This window comes from Oncorhynchus gorbuscha, linkage group LG03, assembly GCF_021184085.1.
Source record: "Oncorhynchus gorbuscha isolate QuinsamMale2020 ecotype Even-year linkage group LG03, OgorEven_v1.0, whole genome shotgun sequence".
NCBI classification, from domain to species: Eukaryota; Metazoa; Chordata; class Actinopteri; order Salmoniformes; family Salmonidae; genus Oncorhynchus; species Oncorhynchus gorbuscha.
In genome coordinates this window covers 80590286-80606545 of record NC_060175.1, presented here as the reverse complement: position 1 = coordinate 80606545, position 16260 = coordinate 80590286, and the positions used below count along the sequence as shown (strand labels likewise).

At 44.6% G+C, this 16260-nt stretch overlaps 1 protein-coding gene across 1 annotated transcript in view; it reads right to left on the bottom strand.

Annotated features, from left to right (window-relative positions):
* The window catches only part of LOC124032009 (ephrin type-A receptor 2-like), a 39841-nt gene that overhangs the window by 1172 nt on the left and 22409 nt on the right, over positions 1-16260 (bottom strand). The window contains exons 4-16 of the mRNA XM_046343944.1: positions 9552-9707; positions 8811-9170; positions 7514-7641; positions 7057-7225; positions 6775-6868; positions 6158-6213; positions 5941-6066; positions 4063-4248; positions 3839-3900; positions 3496-3705; positions 3155-3304; positions 1894-2087; positions 1279-1434 (exon numbers count right to left, since the gene is read on the bottom strand). Coding sequence (XP_046199900.1) covers positions 1279-1434; positions 1894-2087; positions 3155-3304; positions 3496-3705; positions 3839-3900; positions 4063-4248; positions 5941-6066; positions 6158-6213; positions 6775-6868; positions 7057-7225; positions 7514-7641; positions 8811-9170; positions 9552-9707 — 2047 coding nt within the window. The remainder of the gene's footprint in view (positions 1-1278; positions 1435-1893; positions 2088-3154; positions 3305-3495; positions 3706-3838; positions 3901-4062; positions 4249-5940; positions 6067-6157; positions 6214-6774; positions 6869-7056; positions 7226-7513; positions 7642-8810; positions 9171-9551; positions 9708-16260) is intronic.

Genomic DNA, 16260 nt, shown 5'->3' with positions numbered 1-16260 from the left:
CGCGGAGGGCCAAGTGTCTGTGGGTTTTTGCTTCACCCTTGTACTTGATTGATGAATTAAGGCCATTAATTAGTAAGAAACTCCCCTCACTTGGTTGCCTAGGTATTAATTGAAAGGAAAAAACTAAAACCTGCAGACACTAGGCACTAGCAAAGCAAAGATAGCAACCTATTGAGAATAACCTCTAGAGACTAGCTGGGAGGATGGAAGGACAATTTCACATTTTCAAGAAAGGGCAAACCCCTCACATGTCCACACGTGCTAGAATCTGGCAAAGGTGTCCCACATCTAAGTCACTCATTACCAGGTTTAATTACATTTTTAATTAGTTAATGAGGATTTCCCATCTCGCCCATCAATCACTTCTCTGGCGAGCAGAGGGAGTGTCGTAAATAGTTCCTGGCTAGGTCGAGTGCAACCAGATGACAAGAGATCGAGAATGGGACCGAAAATCTCACCAGGGAATATATGACACACACTTCAAAGACGTTTCCCCTGTTTCCACACAGCGCTCATTTTCATGTGTTTTGTCTGAAGACTAATTAACTCCCAGATACTGTAATTATTGAAAGACTGATATGATATTTTGGGATGTGTGTTGCCCTAAAGTCCTCTCCTCATCCACAACTGTTCTACACTACATGTGCCTTAATTTCCCTTATCTCCACATTGCCCCTTCTACTCTAGTGGCTGTTCTCTCTTCTTCTCCTTCTCCTTTCCTTTTATGATACATAAGTCACATTGGCTTTTGCCCTACACAGCCACGATCTGCTGCAGAAGTGCTGCCCTGGGCTGCTGGTGTGGGCAAAGGAGGGAAAGAATTGTAAAAAGGACAGAGGGAGGAAGAGAGGGGGCAAACCACAAGCCACCACCAGGCCACCACAAATGAGCCCTGTCTTTCTTTCGCTCTATAATTTCTTCCATCTCACTTGTTTTCTCGAGTTGTAGAAATGACAGAGCTTATATTGTGCGTAAACTGTTCTCTGGCTTTGAAAGCAACTTTTTCAAGAACAAAACCCAAAATATTCTGCAGAAGTCATATCCATAACATGTTTTGGAAAACTAAGAAAGGGCCCAGCTTGGGAACCAGTTGTTCTCCATTGTGCAGATACTCTATACATATATTTGTACTATTCTATTCCAACACTCTCAACCAATCTTAGATTATTTGCAATCAATAGTTTCTCAGATTAGATATTTTTTATGGTGAACATCTCATCTAGCAGCAAACAATGTCCCCCCAAAATAAAAATAAACGCTTAAAAAAACACGACTCACTCGTTCTTCATCTGCAGCACCTGGTCCATGGTGTACACTCCGGCACAGGTGAAGTTCTCACTGTACTGGCTCATCTTGATGGACTCCAGCCACTCGGACACCGACCTGAAGGGTGAGCCATCCGAACCACTGGTGCTGGGCAGGCGGATGGATACGCTGGAGTAGAGAAAGTAGAGAAGAGCAAGGAATAATCATCAACAGCCGGCCGACAATGAAGACAAGGAAAAGGCTGTAATAACCCTGCGAGGAAACGGTGAGATAAAAAGCATTTGGTGCAGCTATGGAGAAACTGATTAAGGAAGGAACCTGACAGCTCTTTGTTTTTTGTGTGGCGGCAGGTAGCCTAGCAGTTAAGAGCGTTGGGCCAGTAACCGAAAGGTCGCTGGTTCAAAACCCTGAGGTGAAAAATATGTTGACGTTCCCTTAAGCACGGCATTTAACCCTAATTGCTCCTATATTTCTCTAAATGACCAACATGTAAATGTGTTTAAAACATGTTCAGACACACATTATGCTGCCACACTATCCTACCAAGAATTTAACCAAATCTGCATTTTTTTACACTCCACTCTGTTTTGCTGTTTAATTCCCTTCTAGAGATTAAAGAACTCTTACCGGGGGTCGAAATCTGCGATTGCCTTCAGGGACTCAGGGCTCCTGAGCAGCTTGTCCAGCAGGCTGACAATGTCCGGGAAACGGGGCCTTTTGGAGCGTTCCTGCAGCCAGCACTGCAACATGAGCTGGTAGACGGTTGATGGGCAGTCCATGGGCGCCGGCAGCCTGAACGCCTCGTTGATGGCCTTCATTACCTGACAATCAGAGGCTAGAGGTTACTTTGAGATCTCAGACTTGAAACGAGGCTCAATGAGATGTTATGGTAATTAGCACCAAAATTATTTTACAATCATTCGTTCTGAACAGAACCACATTTTTTCCCCCCAACTCTTCCAACCAGCAAAATAAATGTTCTGACTCGGTTCGAACCCCCCCCCAAAAAAATACTGGTTTATATCATTTCTTTCTGTTATTTTTTAACCTGTGAAATCATTTTTTTTTAAACATCTAGCGCATTAAATTACTTCACCAATCAGTGCACATAGAGCAGACAAGCTAGTTGTTTACATGTTTGATCGACAGTGTAGCCTATGGCGCAGGATGCGACAGAAATTTTGCGGGTGAGATGAGCGCAAGAGAGAGTTCAGGAGGTTTAAAGCACTGGGCATCTTGTTATGACACGCATTATCTGAATTAGGTCCACAGAATTATACCTAGGAGGAGCGGCTTCTATGGAGGAATGTTGAATGTCCTTTGAGCTAGCTAGCTAACAAGCTTGAGCTAGCTAGCTAGCTGTGTGTGCAGAGCGGCACCAGAACTAAAAACACGTCTTACCCTTTTGCACTTCTTGTATATTGAAAAAGTTAACTCTCTCCCATCTTCTGAATCACGCTTGTAATGTCAGTACAGTAGCCTATGGTAATGTCAGTACAGTAGCCTATGGTAACGTCAGTACAGTAGCCTATGGTAACGTCAGTACAGTAGCCTATGCTTCAGACGTTGGAGGGCAGGTAGCCTGGTAGCCTAAACACGCACAAGGATTTTCAGCTTGCAGGCAGATCCTGGAATAAGCTGCTGAGTGACAGAGTGAGGGCTTTGCATAGGCACTTTGTTGCATTTTTTTGTGGGACTAGAGCCAAATGCCTGGAACGTTAAAGAACGTTATTAACTGGTTCCCATGCTTTAAAAATAACGGTTCTGTACCGGTACAGTATGGATCACATTCGTTTCCGTTCCTTGAAAATGTTTGTTATTTTACGGTTTTCGGTTCTGTTCCCTGAACTGGTTCCAACTCCTGGTTAGCATTAGAATTGTAGCATACCTCGCAATTGCTCATGTCCCAGTAGGGCCGCTCGCCAAAGGCCATGACCTCCCACATGACAATGCCGAAGCTCCACACGTCGCTGGCCGAGGTGAACTTCCTGTAGGCAATGGCCTCTGGGGCTGTCCAGCGGATGGGGATCTTACCACCCTGTTGGAGGGGAAACAAGTGGACAACACTCAGGTCAAAGCCCAAAAAATACAGTTTTGCTCAATTCAATTACATTTTATTAAATTAAAGTCCTCTGTGAGCAGTTTACACTGAAATACAGTGTTTACAAGGCAAATGCATAAGCAAGGGCTAAGTAAAGCCAACCATTCTAACGTCCAATGATAACTCACACTGGTGGTATAGGTGCCCTCAGGGTCGTCCTCCAGCACTCGGGACAGGCCGAAGTCAGACACCTTACACTCCAAGTTATTGTTGACCAGGATGTTGCGGGCAGCCAGATCCCGATGAACGTAGCTCATGTCGGAAAGATACTTCATGCCTGCGGCGATGCCACGCATCATGCCCACCAGCTGGAAGGAGGGCAACTCGCCATCGTGATCCTGAGGAGGAAACACATATGGTTGCACACACATACTGTTAGAGAGACATCATGTGAAGTTTCTGTGGTAACTCAGTGGCAACGCATTGTCCTTCACTTATATAGGTAACTTGCATACGATGTACTGTACTCACCTTTAGGTACTTGTCCAGTGCTCCGTTCTCCATATACTCAGTCACAATCATGGCATGTTTGACTGGAATCAAAAAAGGGAATAAATAAATGTTAACTACTGCCCAAAACAGGCAGGAAATGTATACAGATGGAATTGATATATAGACCGGGTAAGTGAATGTTTGACAGGAGCATACTGTTCTAGGTACAGGTAGCACCCAGTAGACTAACAGAGCCTTCTTACATTTGGTGACGACTCCCTCCAGGCGAATAATGTTCTGGTGGGAGAACTGTCCCATGATGCTTGCCTCTGAAAGGAAGTCTTGCCTCTGCTTCTCCGAGTATCCCGGCTTCAGCGTCTTAATGGCCACCGCCACTTCCTTCCGCCCTGGCGCTTTCAGAATACCGCGAAACACCTCTCCAAATTCCCCTAGAGGCGCAGAAGAAAACAGTTTTAAAACCCAAAGACAAGATTGAGCAATATTTCAAGCCCTATTCTTTATATGGTTGTGGCTTGTAGTTAGGGCTGGGCGATATCAAAATTCAATTAGTTCAATTGTGCAGAATCCCTTTATTTATTTTTTTGCATTTATGTTCACTTGTTCTCATGTTGTCTTTTTGGTCTCGTCTCCTTTGCTCTTTCTTTGCACCTTCCCATTCTCACACACACACACACACACACACACACACACACACACACACACACACACACACACACACACACACACACACACACACACACACACACACACACACACACACACACACACACACACACACACACACGAGAGATCACTTCATCCTCTCTGACAAGCAGTTTCAACTCACTATTTGCATTTAAGGTTTGGTCCAACTGAATCAATCATATGGACACGGACACATTATTTTACTGTAATAGAGAAGTTAACCTTTCCAACAATACCCTTTTAAGTCTCAACTCCTCAAATTGCATGCAGAACAGACACCACTAAAACAGGAGTCTCAACGAACATTGATTCTGAAAAATTCATGCTCAGTTTGTTGAGCGTGGCATTGCAGTATCGCATACAGCTAGCAACATTTTAGCCAAAGATCTGAACAAAGTGAACAGGCTAGCATCCTCTTCAAACAGTTGGAGACGGAGTGAAGGGATGTGTTCAATACCAATTCAACCGTTCTACCTTGTTAGCTAGCAACAAGGTAGAACGGTTGAATCGGTTGAATTGGTATTGAACACATCCCTTCACTCCGTCTCCAACTGTTTGAAGAGGATGCTAGCCTGTTCACTTTGTTGAAACTTAGAGAAAACATACAACAACAAAAAATGATATTGTGAATCGCCCATAAGTTTGAAAAAAAAGGTCATATCGCCCAGCCCTACCTTTAGTGTCTCTCGAGGGTTATGGAAATTGTGTAAGGAGAAAGTAAACAAGCTGTTTTGCTCCAGGCCTTTCACAGAGGTGTGTTATTGTGGGATTGTGTAAGAAATATGTGTTTCTCTCCATGATTGGGAGTCCCATAGGGCGGCACACAATTGGCCCAGCGTCGTCTGGGTTTGGCTGGGATAGGCCGCCATTGTAAATAAGAATTTGTTCTTAACTGACTTGCCTAGTTAAACAAAGGTTACATTAAACATTTTAATCTCTCATTGGTGGAGGCTTGCGGCCTGTGTGGGAGCATGGGAATCAGCTGTCACAGAGGACAGAGCACGGTTGGGGAGGAGAAGGGGAGGTGGGGGTTGGGGGTTCAAAGAGCAGAATCGCAGATGTTGTCACACTGCAATAAAACTATTATTTGCCGAATAAGATTTTGGGCTCAAGGGATTATAGCCTCTCAAATACTCAGTTTTCTGCTCCAGTTACTTTTGTTTATCTTATTATTATTTAATGTGGATTTGGAGATAAAGCACTGGTCCACAAAGCCAAGCAGAGTTGCCACACTGAATTATGTCTAAACATGCAAGTCGAAGACGCAATCCATCAATACCAATCTGAATGGTCTACCCACTGTAACTCAAGAGCTCAAGTTGTAGCCTTAACACACCAAAAAAAATTATAAACTGGGACTTAGGGGATGGAAAAACCCTTCAACTCCTTCATCCTTAGCCCTTAAGTACATTGTTTTAACTTAGTTCTGAACTCACCAGCTCCAATGACTTTCTGCTTGGTCACGTGGCTGGGATGGATCTCGCTGGCAAACTTGAGGATGGCTGTGTTGGGGTCCTCGTACGTGTGCGGATCCACATAGGTCTTTAGCGGCTTCAGTTGCTCTGGAGAAGAATACGAATAGATGGGCATTTGTGAAAGAAAGATAAAAATACGTAGAGAGAGAGAGAGGGGCACTTATTTTCTTTTGTCTACCTGAGCTAGAGAAGTAAGTATCTTCTGGTTCTTGTCTTGTATGGGAGTTCCTTCTCCTGAATAACAGAAAAGAAATATCATCAGTAATTATCATCCAAAATCGAATGATCTGTTTTTCTTTTTATCCTTCCATGTCCAGCTAGTTTCAAAAGACGCCTCGTCATTGGTGTGTGCCGCCTCAATTCACTGAGGGAAAGCTTTGATAAAGACTGGAGCCTGTCTGTGTTTCCTAAGCCATGTCAAAGACAGATGGACGGATCGATGGACAGATAGCGGTGTGCTGCTGTGCTGAAGTATTTGCTACAGTATGCCACAAGAAGAGCCGACCAGCTCTTATTCCAAAACAATGTGCCACTTGGGCCCGCTTCCATTCAAAGCCACTACTTGTTAGAGTATACTCATTGAGCAATGACAAGCTGCACTCAATGCCAATTCTCCCCTAGTGATTGCTGGAAAACAGATAGAGATAGTAGCAAAAGGAAGGGGAGAGAAGGGCAAAAGTAAAGAAGAATGAGAAAGGAAACCAGTGAAGGGGTGAGTGTTATGGAGGTGCTTAACAAAAGTGGAGAGAAGCAAAGGGCGAGGGGCAGAGGGGGGGAAAGGAGGTTGCTGCTAACCGTTTGCGTACGAGCAGGACGACCACCACAATGAACAACATGGCCGCTCCGCCAACTGCCGCTCCGAAAATGACCGCCGTGTTGCTCTGGGGCACTGTGGCACATCAACAACAAACCCTGAGACACAATGGTAACACACTGACAAAAAAACAAAAAAAAACACACACACACTGGTTCTTTCATTTCGAGGCCCTGTAGTATGGGGCGGTGTCCCAATCATATCAAATAGCATCCTATCATTCTCCCTTCTCCTTATTAGCCTCATATGGCCAACGTCCTTACCATCAGGCAGGGTCTCAAATTCATCCTCCATGGATCCTCCAGGGCTGCCCTCTGGGCTCAGGGCCTTGACCCTGAATAGGTAGGCCGTGGCTGGGGACAATTCACTGATCTGCACAGAGCTCTTCTCCAGAATCAGAACAGTGTACGTGGTCACATCCAGATTGTCATCCTGGAAGAGTTGGAGAGGGGGGAGAGAATTGAAAGATGAGATAAGTCATGATTGATTCACTGGGTTTCAGTAAGGACTCAAAATAATAATAATTTTGTTATGCGATATTGGTCCCTTTATGTGGCATTTATCCTCCATGAAACCCCGCTCATTTTCTTTCTCTTACTCTTTCTTTCCTTTGTGCACTATCACAACATTACATTTTTAAGTCCTTATGTAACAAAAGACATACAATAGAACAGTGCAAAAAATTTGCACCCGCTAGTGGTGGCGAGGGTGGTACTGTACCTTCTTGCGGTAGCTGAGTTCGTAGCGGGTGGGCCGGGGCAGGGGCCTGTGGGGGGCTACAGCCCAGGACAGGGAAAGGCTGGTGGGGCTTCGCTCGACCAGACGCATGGACGTCACCTTGGGGGGGTCTAAGGAGAGGAAGGAAGATGCCAAGGTTCAACACAGGTTCAACCAACCAAGAGCTTTTGAAATGCTTTCATTGCAATATGTGTGAGAGTATTTAGTTATCATGCTTGTATGAAAAGCCATAACTACATTTCAGATCCCTTTTGATCATGCATAATTAAAATGTTTCTACTACTTCTACTACCATTACTCCTAAGTACGGTAGCCAGTGTTGAGGGTAAAGTGTTACAAAAGTAACGTGTTTTGCAATCAGATTACTTTATGAGTAACGGCGTAAAGTAACGGTACGTTTTTACAAATTGGTTAATATTATTACAGTTATTTTTGTCAAAACCCATGATCCGAACTTGTCTCGTTTCCTCATTTAGTTCTCGAGCGAGCATAGAAAGGCTGTTTTGAGTAAAATCATGACAGCTGTTGTCCATACAAATTTATAGAGAACGCACCTCTGATCTTTGCCCATAGAGGGCTTTCCTGTCTTGTGGCAAGTGGGCCCTCTATACATCTCTATGGGTCAGTGTACGTGTGGTCTATAAACAGAGCTGGCGGCTCGAGATAAATATTTTGAATGAAAAGATTGGAAATCTGTACAGATGTTTTGCTTAGAGTATACACCGAGGGTACAAGAATTTGAAACACCTTCCTAATATTGAGTTGCACCCCCCTTTGCCCTCAAAACAGACTTCATTCGTCAGGGCATGAACTTTACAAGGTGTCGAAAGGGTTCCACAGGGATGCTGGCCCATGTTGACTCCAATGCTTCTCACAGTAGTGTCAAGTTGTCTGGATGTCCTTTTGGTGGTAGACCATTCTTGATCGACATGGGAAACTCTTGAGCGTGAAAAACACAGCAACATTGCAGTTCTCAAAATGGTGTGCCTGGCACCTACTACCATAAACTATTCAAAAGGCACTTAAATATTTTGTCTTGCCCATTCACCCTCTGAATGGCACACATACACAATCCATGTGTCAATTGTCTTGTCTCCTGTCTCCTACCCTTCATCTACACTGATTGAAGTGGGTTTAACAGGTGACAACAATAAGGGATCATAGCTTTCACCTGGATTCATAAAAGTAACACAAAGTAATACTGTAAAGTAAATGTAATGAGTAATACGTAATGTATTACTTTTTCAGGTAATAAATCCCAACACTGATGGTGACTCACCTGTGTAGTGCAGGGCAGTGGTCAATGTGCTTGTGGATGGGGGCCTGTTGGAGTGCGGTGCCACCTGGCTGGCAAACAGCGACACTCCGCTGTGGGCCTCCACGGTGAAAGTGTAGTTGAGGTGGGGCTCCAGCTCGCTCACCGCCACCCAGGTGTGCATCAGGCCCAAGCTGGCTGGCTCGAGGCGCACCTTCTCCCCGCACGGCTGGCACGTGGCGCCATCACAGCATCTACACTCCACACTGTAGGTGATGTCACTACGGCCGCCCGTGTCCTCCGGCGGGCTCCATGACAGATGCAGCTTGCCCGCGGCCAGCTGGGTGGTCGTGGCGACCAGTTCTTGTGGCGCTGAGGGCAGGCCTAAGGCAACAGGAGCAGGAATATGGATGCATAGTATGTTAGTTCACGATGTATTTTTTAATATATTTTTTTTATTTCACCTTTGTTTAACCAGGTAGGCTAGTTGAGAACAAGTTCTCATTTGCAACTGCGACCTGGCCAAGATAAAGCATAGCAGTGTGAACAGACAACACAGAGTTACACATGGAGTAATGTCATCATTATGTCAACCACTGTAGCATTCTGTGATTTTCTATTTAGTGTCATTATGCCTTTATTTTGGTTAAGAAGAGAGCACTATGAGCGCAATAAAAACTCATTAGTTGTCAGTGTGGGATCCACCAATGGTGACAGTGCACATTAAAGTCATTTTCCTAAAATGGACACCTTCCTCCTCCTAACCTGAGCAGGGCCCTGTTGCCGGGTCGTCGGGAGCGCGGTAGAAGCCTTCTGCACATGGGCAGAGCAGCGCCCCGGAGACCAGCAGCTGGGTGTTAGCAGGACATAGTTTGCACGTGTCGCTGGGCACGAAGGCTTTGAAGAAGCCTGGCTGACACTCTGAAAACACAAACAGGGGAGACTTTCATTAGGAACTGAAGGAAACTACTTAAGAAACGGGAAATTAAAACATGGCAAGGAAAACATGGTGTGTATCCCAAATTGCACTTTACTCCTTATATGGTGTGTACTGCTTTTGACAAGATCCCTATGAACCCTGATGAAAAGTAATGCACTATAAAGGGAATAGGGTGCCATTTGGATGAAAAAAACAAGTGTTTATGTAGATGATTATTACAGTGTTTTCCTACATCTGAGTGGGTGTTTGGTGCAGAAACAACAGCCATACTACTACTCTTTAAACCTTTAAACCATCCACCTTTTCTCGCTCTCTCTCTAAACCAATACAACCAGTCTTCCCACATTTCCAGGACAGTAAGTCAGCCATCAATACTCCACGAGAAGAGTAGAGAAAACAGAGGAGTGCAAGCGAGAATCAAGTGGGAAAAGAAATCAGAAAGAGAGAAAATGAATAAGTGAAACCATTATGTGCATACTTGAGCCATCTTTTAAAAAGACCCCTGTGCAAATATGAAACTGTATCGCTTAGATAAGATGTCTGCTGATTTCACACATGGGTGAATAGAGTGGGAGAGATACAGGTAAGCTCAAGCTGTGCACCAACAGTAGTTGGAATCAGAGTAAGACGGCGTGAAATCTCTTGAGGTTCTTATGGAGGAAAGTGAAAATGAGAAGGCCGCCCTTAAATGCTCCAAAAACATTCCAATGGCTTCTGGTCATGTCCGTGCTCTATCCCCTTACATGACTACACACACACGGCGAGCAAATCTGACTTCAGAGGAAGGATTACTGTTCTCTTCACCTGTTTCCCCTGCCCTCTCTCACACACACACTGTTTGCTTTGGTTCTTCTATTTCCAGGCCCTGCAATATGGGTCTGTATTCCAATTATCTCAAATAGCATCCTTTCTTCAGCCAGCTCTCTTTTCCTAGGTTGACTTCATTGCTTTATCAGACATTAGGAGGGGGGCGAGAGAAATTGATTACAGGCAATGGAGGAATGACCTGAGAAAGAAGGTGAAATATGTAAAGAATCAATGATATATGGTTCCAGTGTCTCCATCCTAAAGGTAACACCAGGGGCAAGTCAAGAAGGGCACTGATGTCTATTCTCAGAGAAATATCAGCTTTGATCAGTTACCGCCTTCGCTGAAGTTTACTTGGAACACGCAAGTAACCTCACACTCTCCTGAAAGAAAATCACCCACATTTAATTTATTCAAGTAACTATGAGACGTTCCCTTCGCTCCATTCGTCTTTTGCCTCATTGAGGCCTACAAGTTGCAGTTGCCATTTGTCGGCAGTAGGATGACATGGCGAACATGAATGACAGTAGTGCATTCTTAGTTGAGAGAAAAATGAAAGCATGAAAAGATTTTGGATTGTTACTCATTCTTTCACATCCCCTTTCCTCTCTTTCTCTGCCAGCTGATTCTTTAACATTCATGACTACTCATTAACAAGATCTAGAAGGTCGAAAAGACATGGCGGGACAGAGAAACAGAAGGGCAGCAGAGGGATAGAAAGAAAGAAGGGTATTGAATCCTATTGCGAGTGGGCAAACGAAACAGCTGCCATCTCGAATCCCAATCCATAGGCCTCTGTCTTCTCTGACCTCCCCACTGGTAATCAACAAATACCTCTGTCCCTTCCCTTCAAACCTCACCAAAAGGCTCCCAGCTAACTCATTAGCATATTCTTTCACAAGCAACCAGCAGGCCAGAAGAATGTCAAGCCATTCAACATTTTTTTTAATAAACACTTGTTGCAAATAGTAGAAATGTCACATGGCAACAATAGAGGGGACTAGGCTATTTCTGTGCGGCAGCAATGGTGGGGGAATGAGAACGGCTGCGATGCATCTGGTCATGGCTGCGGGAGATTACAGCAATGTACACGAAGAGCTAACAATAATATTCACGTAAATCTCGAATGGCTCAAAGTGGAGGAAAGAATGACTTCATCACTACTTGTTTTTCTAAGAAATGTTGACATGCTGAATGCACTGAGCTGTTGGTTTAAACACATAGCACACAGCTCAGACACCCATAGATGCCCCACAAGATGTGTCACCAAAGGTCTCTTCACAATCCCCAAATCAAGAGCAGACTATGGGAGGCGTACAGTACTAAATAGAGCCATGGCTACATGGAACATCAGGTAACTGATGTGAACAGTAAAATCAGATTAAGACATGTTTTATACAAATACTCCTTATGGAAAAGCGGGGACTGTGAAGAGAGACACACAGGCACAGACACACATAAATTAAATCAAAAATCCAATTTTACTAGGCACATGCGCCGAATACAACAGGTGTAGAACTTAAAGTGAAATGCTTACTTACAAGCCCCTACCAACAGTGCAGTTTCAAGAAATATGGATAAGAATATGCGAAAAGTAACAAGTTATTTAAGAGCAGCAGTAAAAAATAACAATATATACAGGGGGGTGCTGGTAAAGAGTCAATGTGTGGGGGCACCGGTTAGTTGAAGTAGTATGTACATGTAGGTAGAGTTAATTAAAGTTACTATGCATAGATGACAACAGAGAGTGGCAGTGGTGTGGAGACGGGAGGGGGGGAGGCAATGCAAATAGTCTGGGTAGCCATTTGACTAGATGCTCAGGAGTCTTATGGCTTCGGGGTAGAAGCTGTTTAGAAGCCTCTTGGACCTAGACTTGGCGCTCCGGTACTGCTTGCCGTGTGGTAGCAGAGAGAACAGTCTATGACTAGGGTGGCTGGAGTCTTTGACCATTTTTAGGGCCTTCCTCTGACACCGCCTGGTATAGAGGTCCTGGATGGCAGGAGGTTTGGCCCCAGTGATGTACTGGGCCGTACGCACTACCATCTGTAGGGCCTTGCGGTCAAATGCCGAGCAGTTGCCATACCAGGCAGTGATGTAAACAGTCCGGATGCTCTTGATGGTGCAGCTGTAGAACCATTTGAGGATCTGAGGACCCATGCCAAATCTTTTCAGTCTCCTGAGGGAGAATAGATTTTGTCGTGCCCTCTTCACGACTGTCATGGTGTGCTTGGACCATGTTAGTTTGTTGGTGATGTGGACACCAAGGAACTTGAAGCTCTCAACCTGCTCCACTGCAGCCCCGTCAATGAGAATGGGGGAGTGCTCGGTCCTCTTTTTCCTGTAGTCCACAATCATCTCTTTGTTTTGATTATGTTGAGGGAGAGGTTATTGTCCTGGCACTACACGGCCAGGTCTCTGACCTCCTCCCTATAGTCTGTCTTGTTGTTGTCGGTGATCAGGCCTACCACTGTTGTGTCATCGGCAAATTTAATGATGGTGTTGGAGTTGTGCATGGCCGTGCAGTCATGACTGAACAGGGAGTACAGGAGGGGCTGAGCACGCACCCCTGAGGGGCCCCTGTGTTGAGGATCAGCGTGGCAGATGTGTTGTTACCTACCCTTACCACCTGGGGCTGCCTGTCAGGAAGTTCAGGATCCAGTTGCAGAGGGAGGTGTTTAGTCCCAGGGTCCTTAGCTTATTGATGAGCTTTAAGGGCACTATGGTGTTGAACGCTGAGCTGTTGTCAATGAATAGCATTCGCACATAAGTATTCCTTTTTGTCCAGGTGGGAAAGGGCAGTGTGGAGTGCAATAGAGACTGTATCATATGTGGATGTGTTGGGGCAGTATGCAAATTGGAGTGGGTCTAGGGTTTCTGGGATGATGGTGTAAGGCAGACACACAAGGCATGCACTCTACACACACGTACACATGGATTTTGTATTGTAGATATCTGGTAGTAGAGTAGTGGCCTGTGAAAAGTGTTATGAAATGTAACATATGTAACAATGTAACATATTTTAAATTGTATATAACTGTCTTAATGTTGCTGTACCCTAGGAAGAGTAGCTGCTGCCTTGGCAACAGCTAATTGGGATCCTTAATAAATACAAATACATTAACACGGAACCCATACAGGCTGCATGCGTGCGTCATCGTGCATAAATGCATTTTGTACCCCCACACCAAACGCGATCACGTTAGCAGGTTAAAATATCAAAACAAACTCTGAACCAATTATATTAATTTGAGGACAGGTCGAAAAGCATTTATGGCAATTTAGCTAGCTAGTTTGCACTTGCTAGCTAATTTGTCCTATTTAGCTAGCTTGCTGTTGCTAGCTAATTTGTCCTGGGATATAAACATTGAGTTATTTTATCTGAAATGCACAATCTCTACTCTGCCAATTAATCCACACATAAAATGGTTAACCAAATCATTTCTAGTCATCTCTCCCTCCCAGGCTTTTTCTTCTTTTGACTTTATGTTGCGATTGGCAACTTTCATAAATTAGGTGCATTACCGCCACTGACCTCGTTAGTCTTTCAGTCTCCCACGTGGGTATAACCAATGAGGTGATGGCACATGGGTACCTGCTTCTATAAACCAATGAGGAGATGGGAGAGGCAGGACTTGCAGCGCGATCTGCATCAGAAATAGAACAGACTTCAATTTTAGCCCTTGGCAACACAGACAGGGGCAGTGGGTGCAATAATTGAATAACATGTATGTCTAAATTTATTTTGCAACGCTTGCCCACGCGACGTGAGTGGTGTAGTCAGCCTGTAAGAGTCAGAGACTGTAATCAACAGTCATTCCAGAATACACCACCCAACGGTGGACCATAGGGTTCAGGCCCATTTACTGCCTTTCATCACAGGAAATGAATCCAATATACGTGATGACCAGGAATCAGTGACCACCAGTTTCTGAGTTTAAGAAGAATAGAAACTGAAGAAGGGTAAAAGAATGTTCTAAAGGGAGCTAGAGAGAGGGGAGGAGGAGGGGGCTTAATCTTTGCTGGACACAACAGGAAGCATGAGGCTGACGCTGAGCTTCCTTCATCCAGCAGCCAATCAAAGCATGCGAGGGAAGGTGGTCACAGCCACAAATAGAGTCCAGGGAAAGAATATGGGAGAGAGCTACATTGTTGTTTTCAAAGAGAACATAACTGGGAGTAAAAACACAGTGCATTTCTCAACTAAATAAAAGTATGTTAAGCTCTTTAAGAGCCAGACCGCTGAGAAACTTAAGTGAGAATGTCTTTTTTGCCCTTCGGGGTCCCCTGGGAGGTAGGCCCTGTTGTCATTTGAGAGGTCCTGTGTCTAAAGAGCCTGGGCGTTTATTTATAGTGAGTGACTGGCGGGACCTGGTGGATTCTGGAAGTGGAGTTGGCTGGTTTGTCAGCCGGAGTTAAGATGGATGGAGATGGAGACCGTGATGAATGCACGGACCGATGGATGATTGAATGGGTACTCAGTGGTTGGACAACAGAAAATCCCCCAAGGACTTGAGTTAAGTGGAGGTGCTCTAGAGAAGAAGAAAAAAAGCTGAATTCAAGTCCTGGGCTCTTTAGCTTTTAAAGCACATGAGGGTCATGTCTGCCTCAGGGTAGTAGTGAGTTAAACTGTCCTTGACTACCGGGAGTCAATAGCCAACTAAAACAAACACAGGAGTGAGCAAAGGAGAGAGAGAGGGGAAGAAGTGAGAGAGGGGAAATGGCTAAAGGCTACCGCATGCTTTGGGTCGGCTGGCGCCTAACTGAAATCGGCTAGGTGAACAAGCTCGCATACACCCTTAAAAGACTGACAATAGTACGGTTTGTCCATCTTGAGAGCCATAGGAATCACGGACACTCTTACTGACAGTTGCGGCTGCTTCGTGCAAAGGTGGGACAAAGTCATTGTTTTACAAGTCACAAGTAAGTCTCAAGTCCCAAATCAAGACAGGCAATTCCGAGTCAAGTCTCAAGTCCAAAACTTTGAGTTTTGAGTCCTAAACAAGTCATAATGTGCTCTTCACCAAATGTAATACCATTTCATATTTTTAACAAGAGTAATAGTTCAATAGTTCAGCTTCAAACGTCGAACAAAGTTGGAAATGGTTGCGCCTCCGCCTGTAATCTTTTTCCCTGCATGTCTTGCAAGCTGCAATCCGTTTTTTATAGAGCGTCGTCTTTATATCCGAAAATAATCATTTTGGGTATCATCTTTCCAAGAGCTCCATCTGAATTCACCCGCTGACGTTCCTCTGCACTGCCACACACATCTTTTTCTCAGCTGGCACAATTTGATTGGCTGCTGTCCGATTCAAACTGTAATCCGTTAAATGAAGAGTTGATGCGCTGCACACTTTTTTAAATAGCATCATTTTTAATATTTGGGCTTGGGGAGGGTATCAAGTCAGGTCGTGTCAAAAGGCTCAAGTCCAAGTTAAGTCACGAGTCATTGGTATTAAAGTCAAAGTCGAATTGCAAGTCATCATATTTGTGACTCGAGTCCAAGTCATGTGACTCGAGTCCACACCTCTGGCTTCGTGTGATGTATTGTTTTCTCTACCTTCTTTCCCTTTGTGCTGTAGTCTGTGCCCAATAATGTTTGTACCATGTTGTGCTGCTGCCATGTTATGTTGCTACCATGCTGTTTATGTAGTGTTGTGGTGTCTCTTGACGTGATGTGTGTTTTGTCCTACATTTTTATTTTATTTTTAATCCCAGCCCCCATCCCCG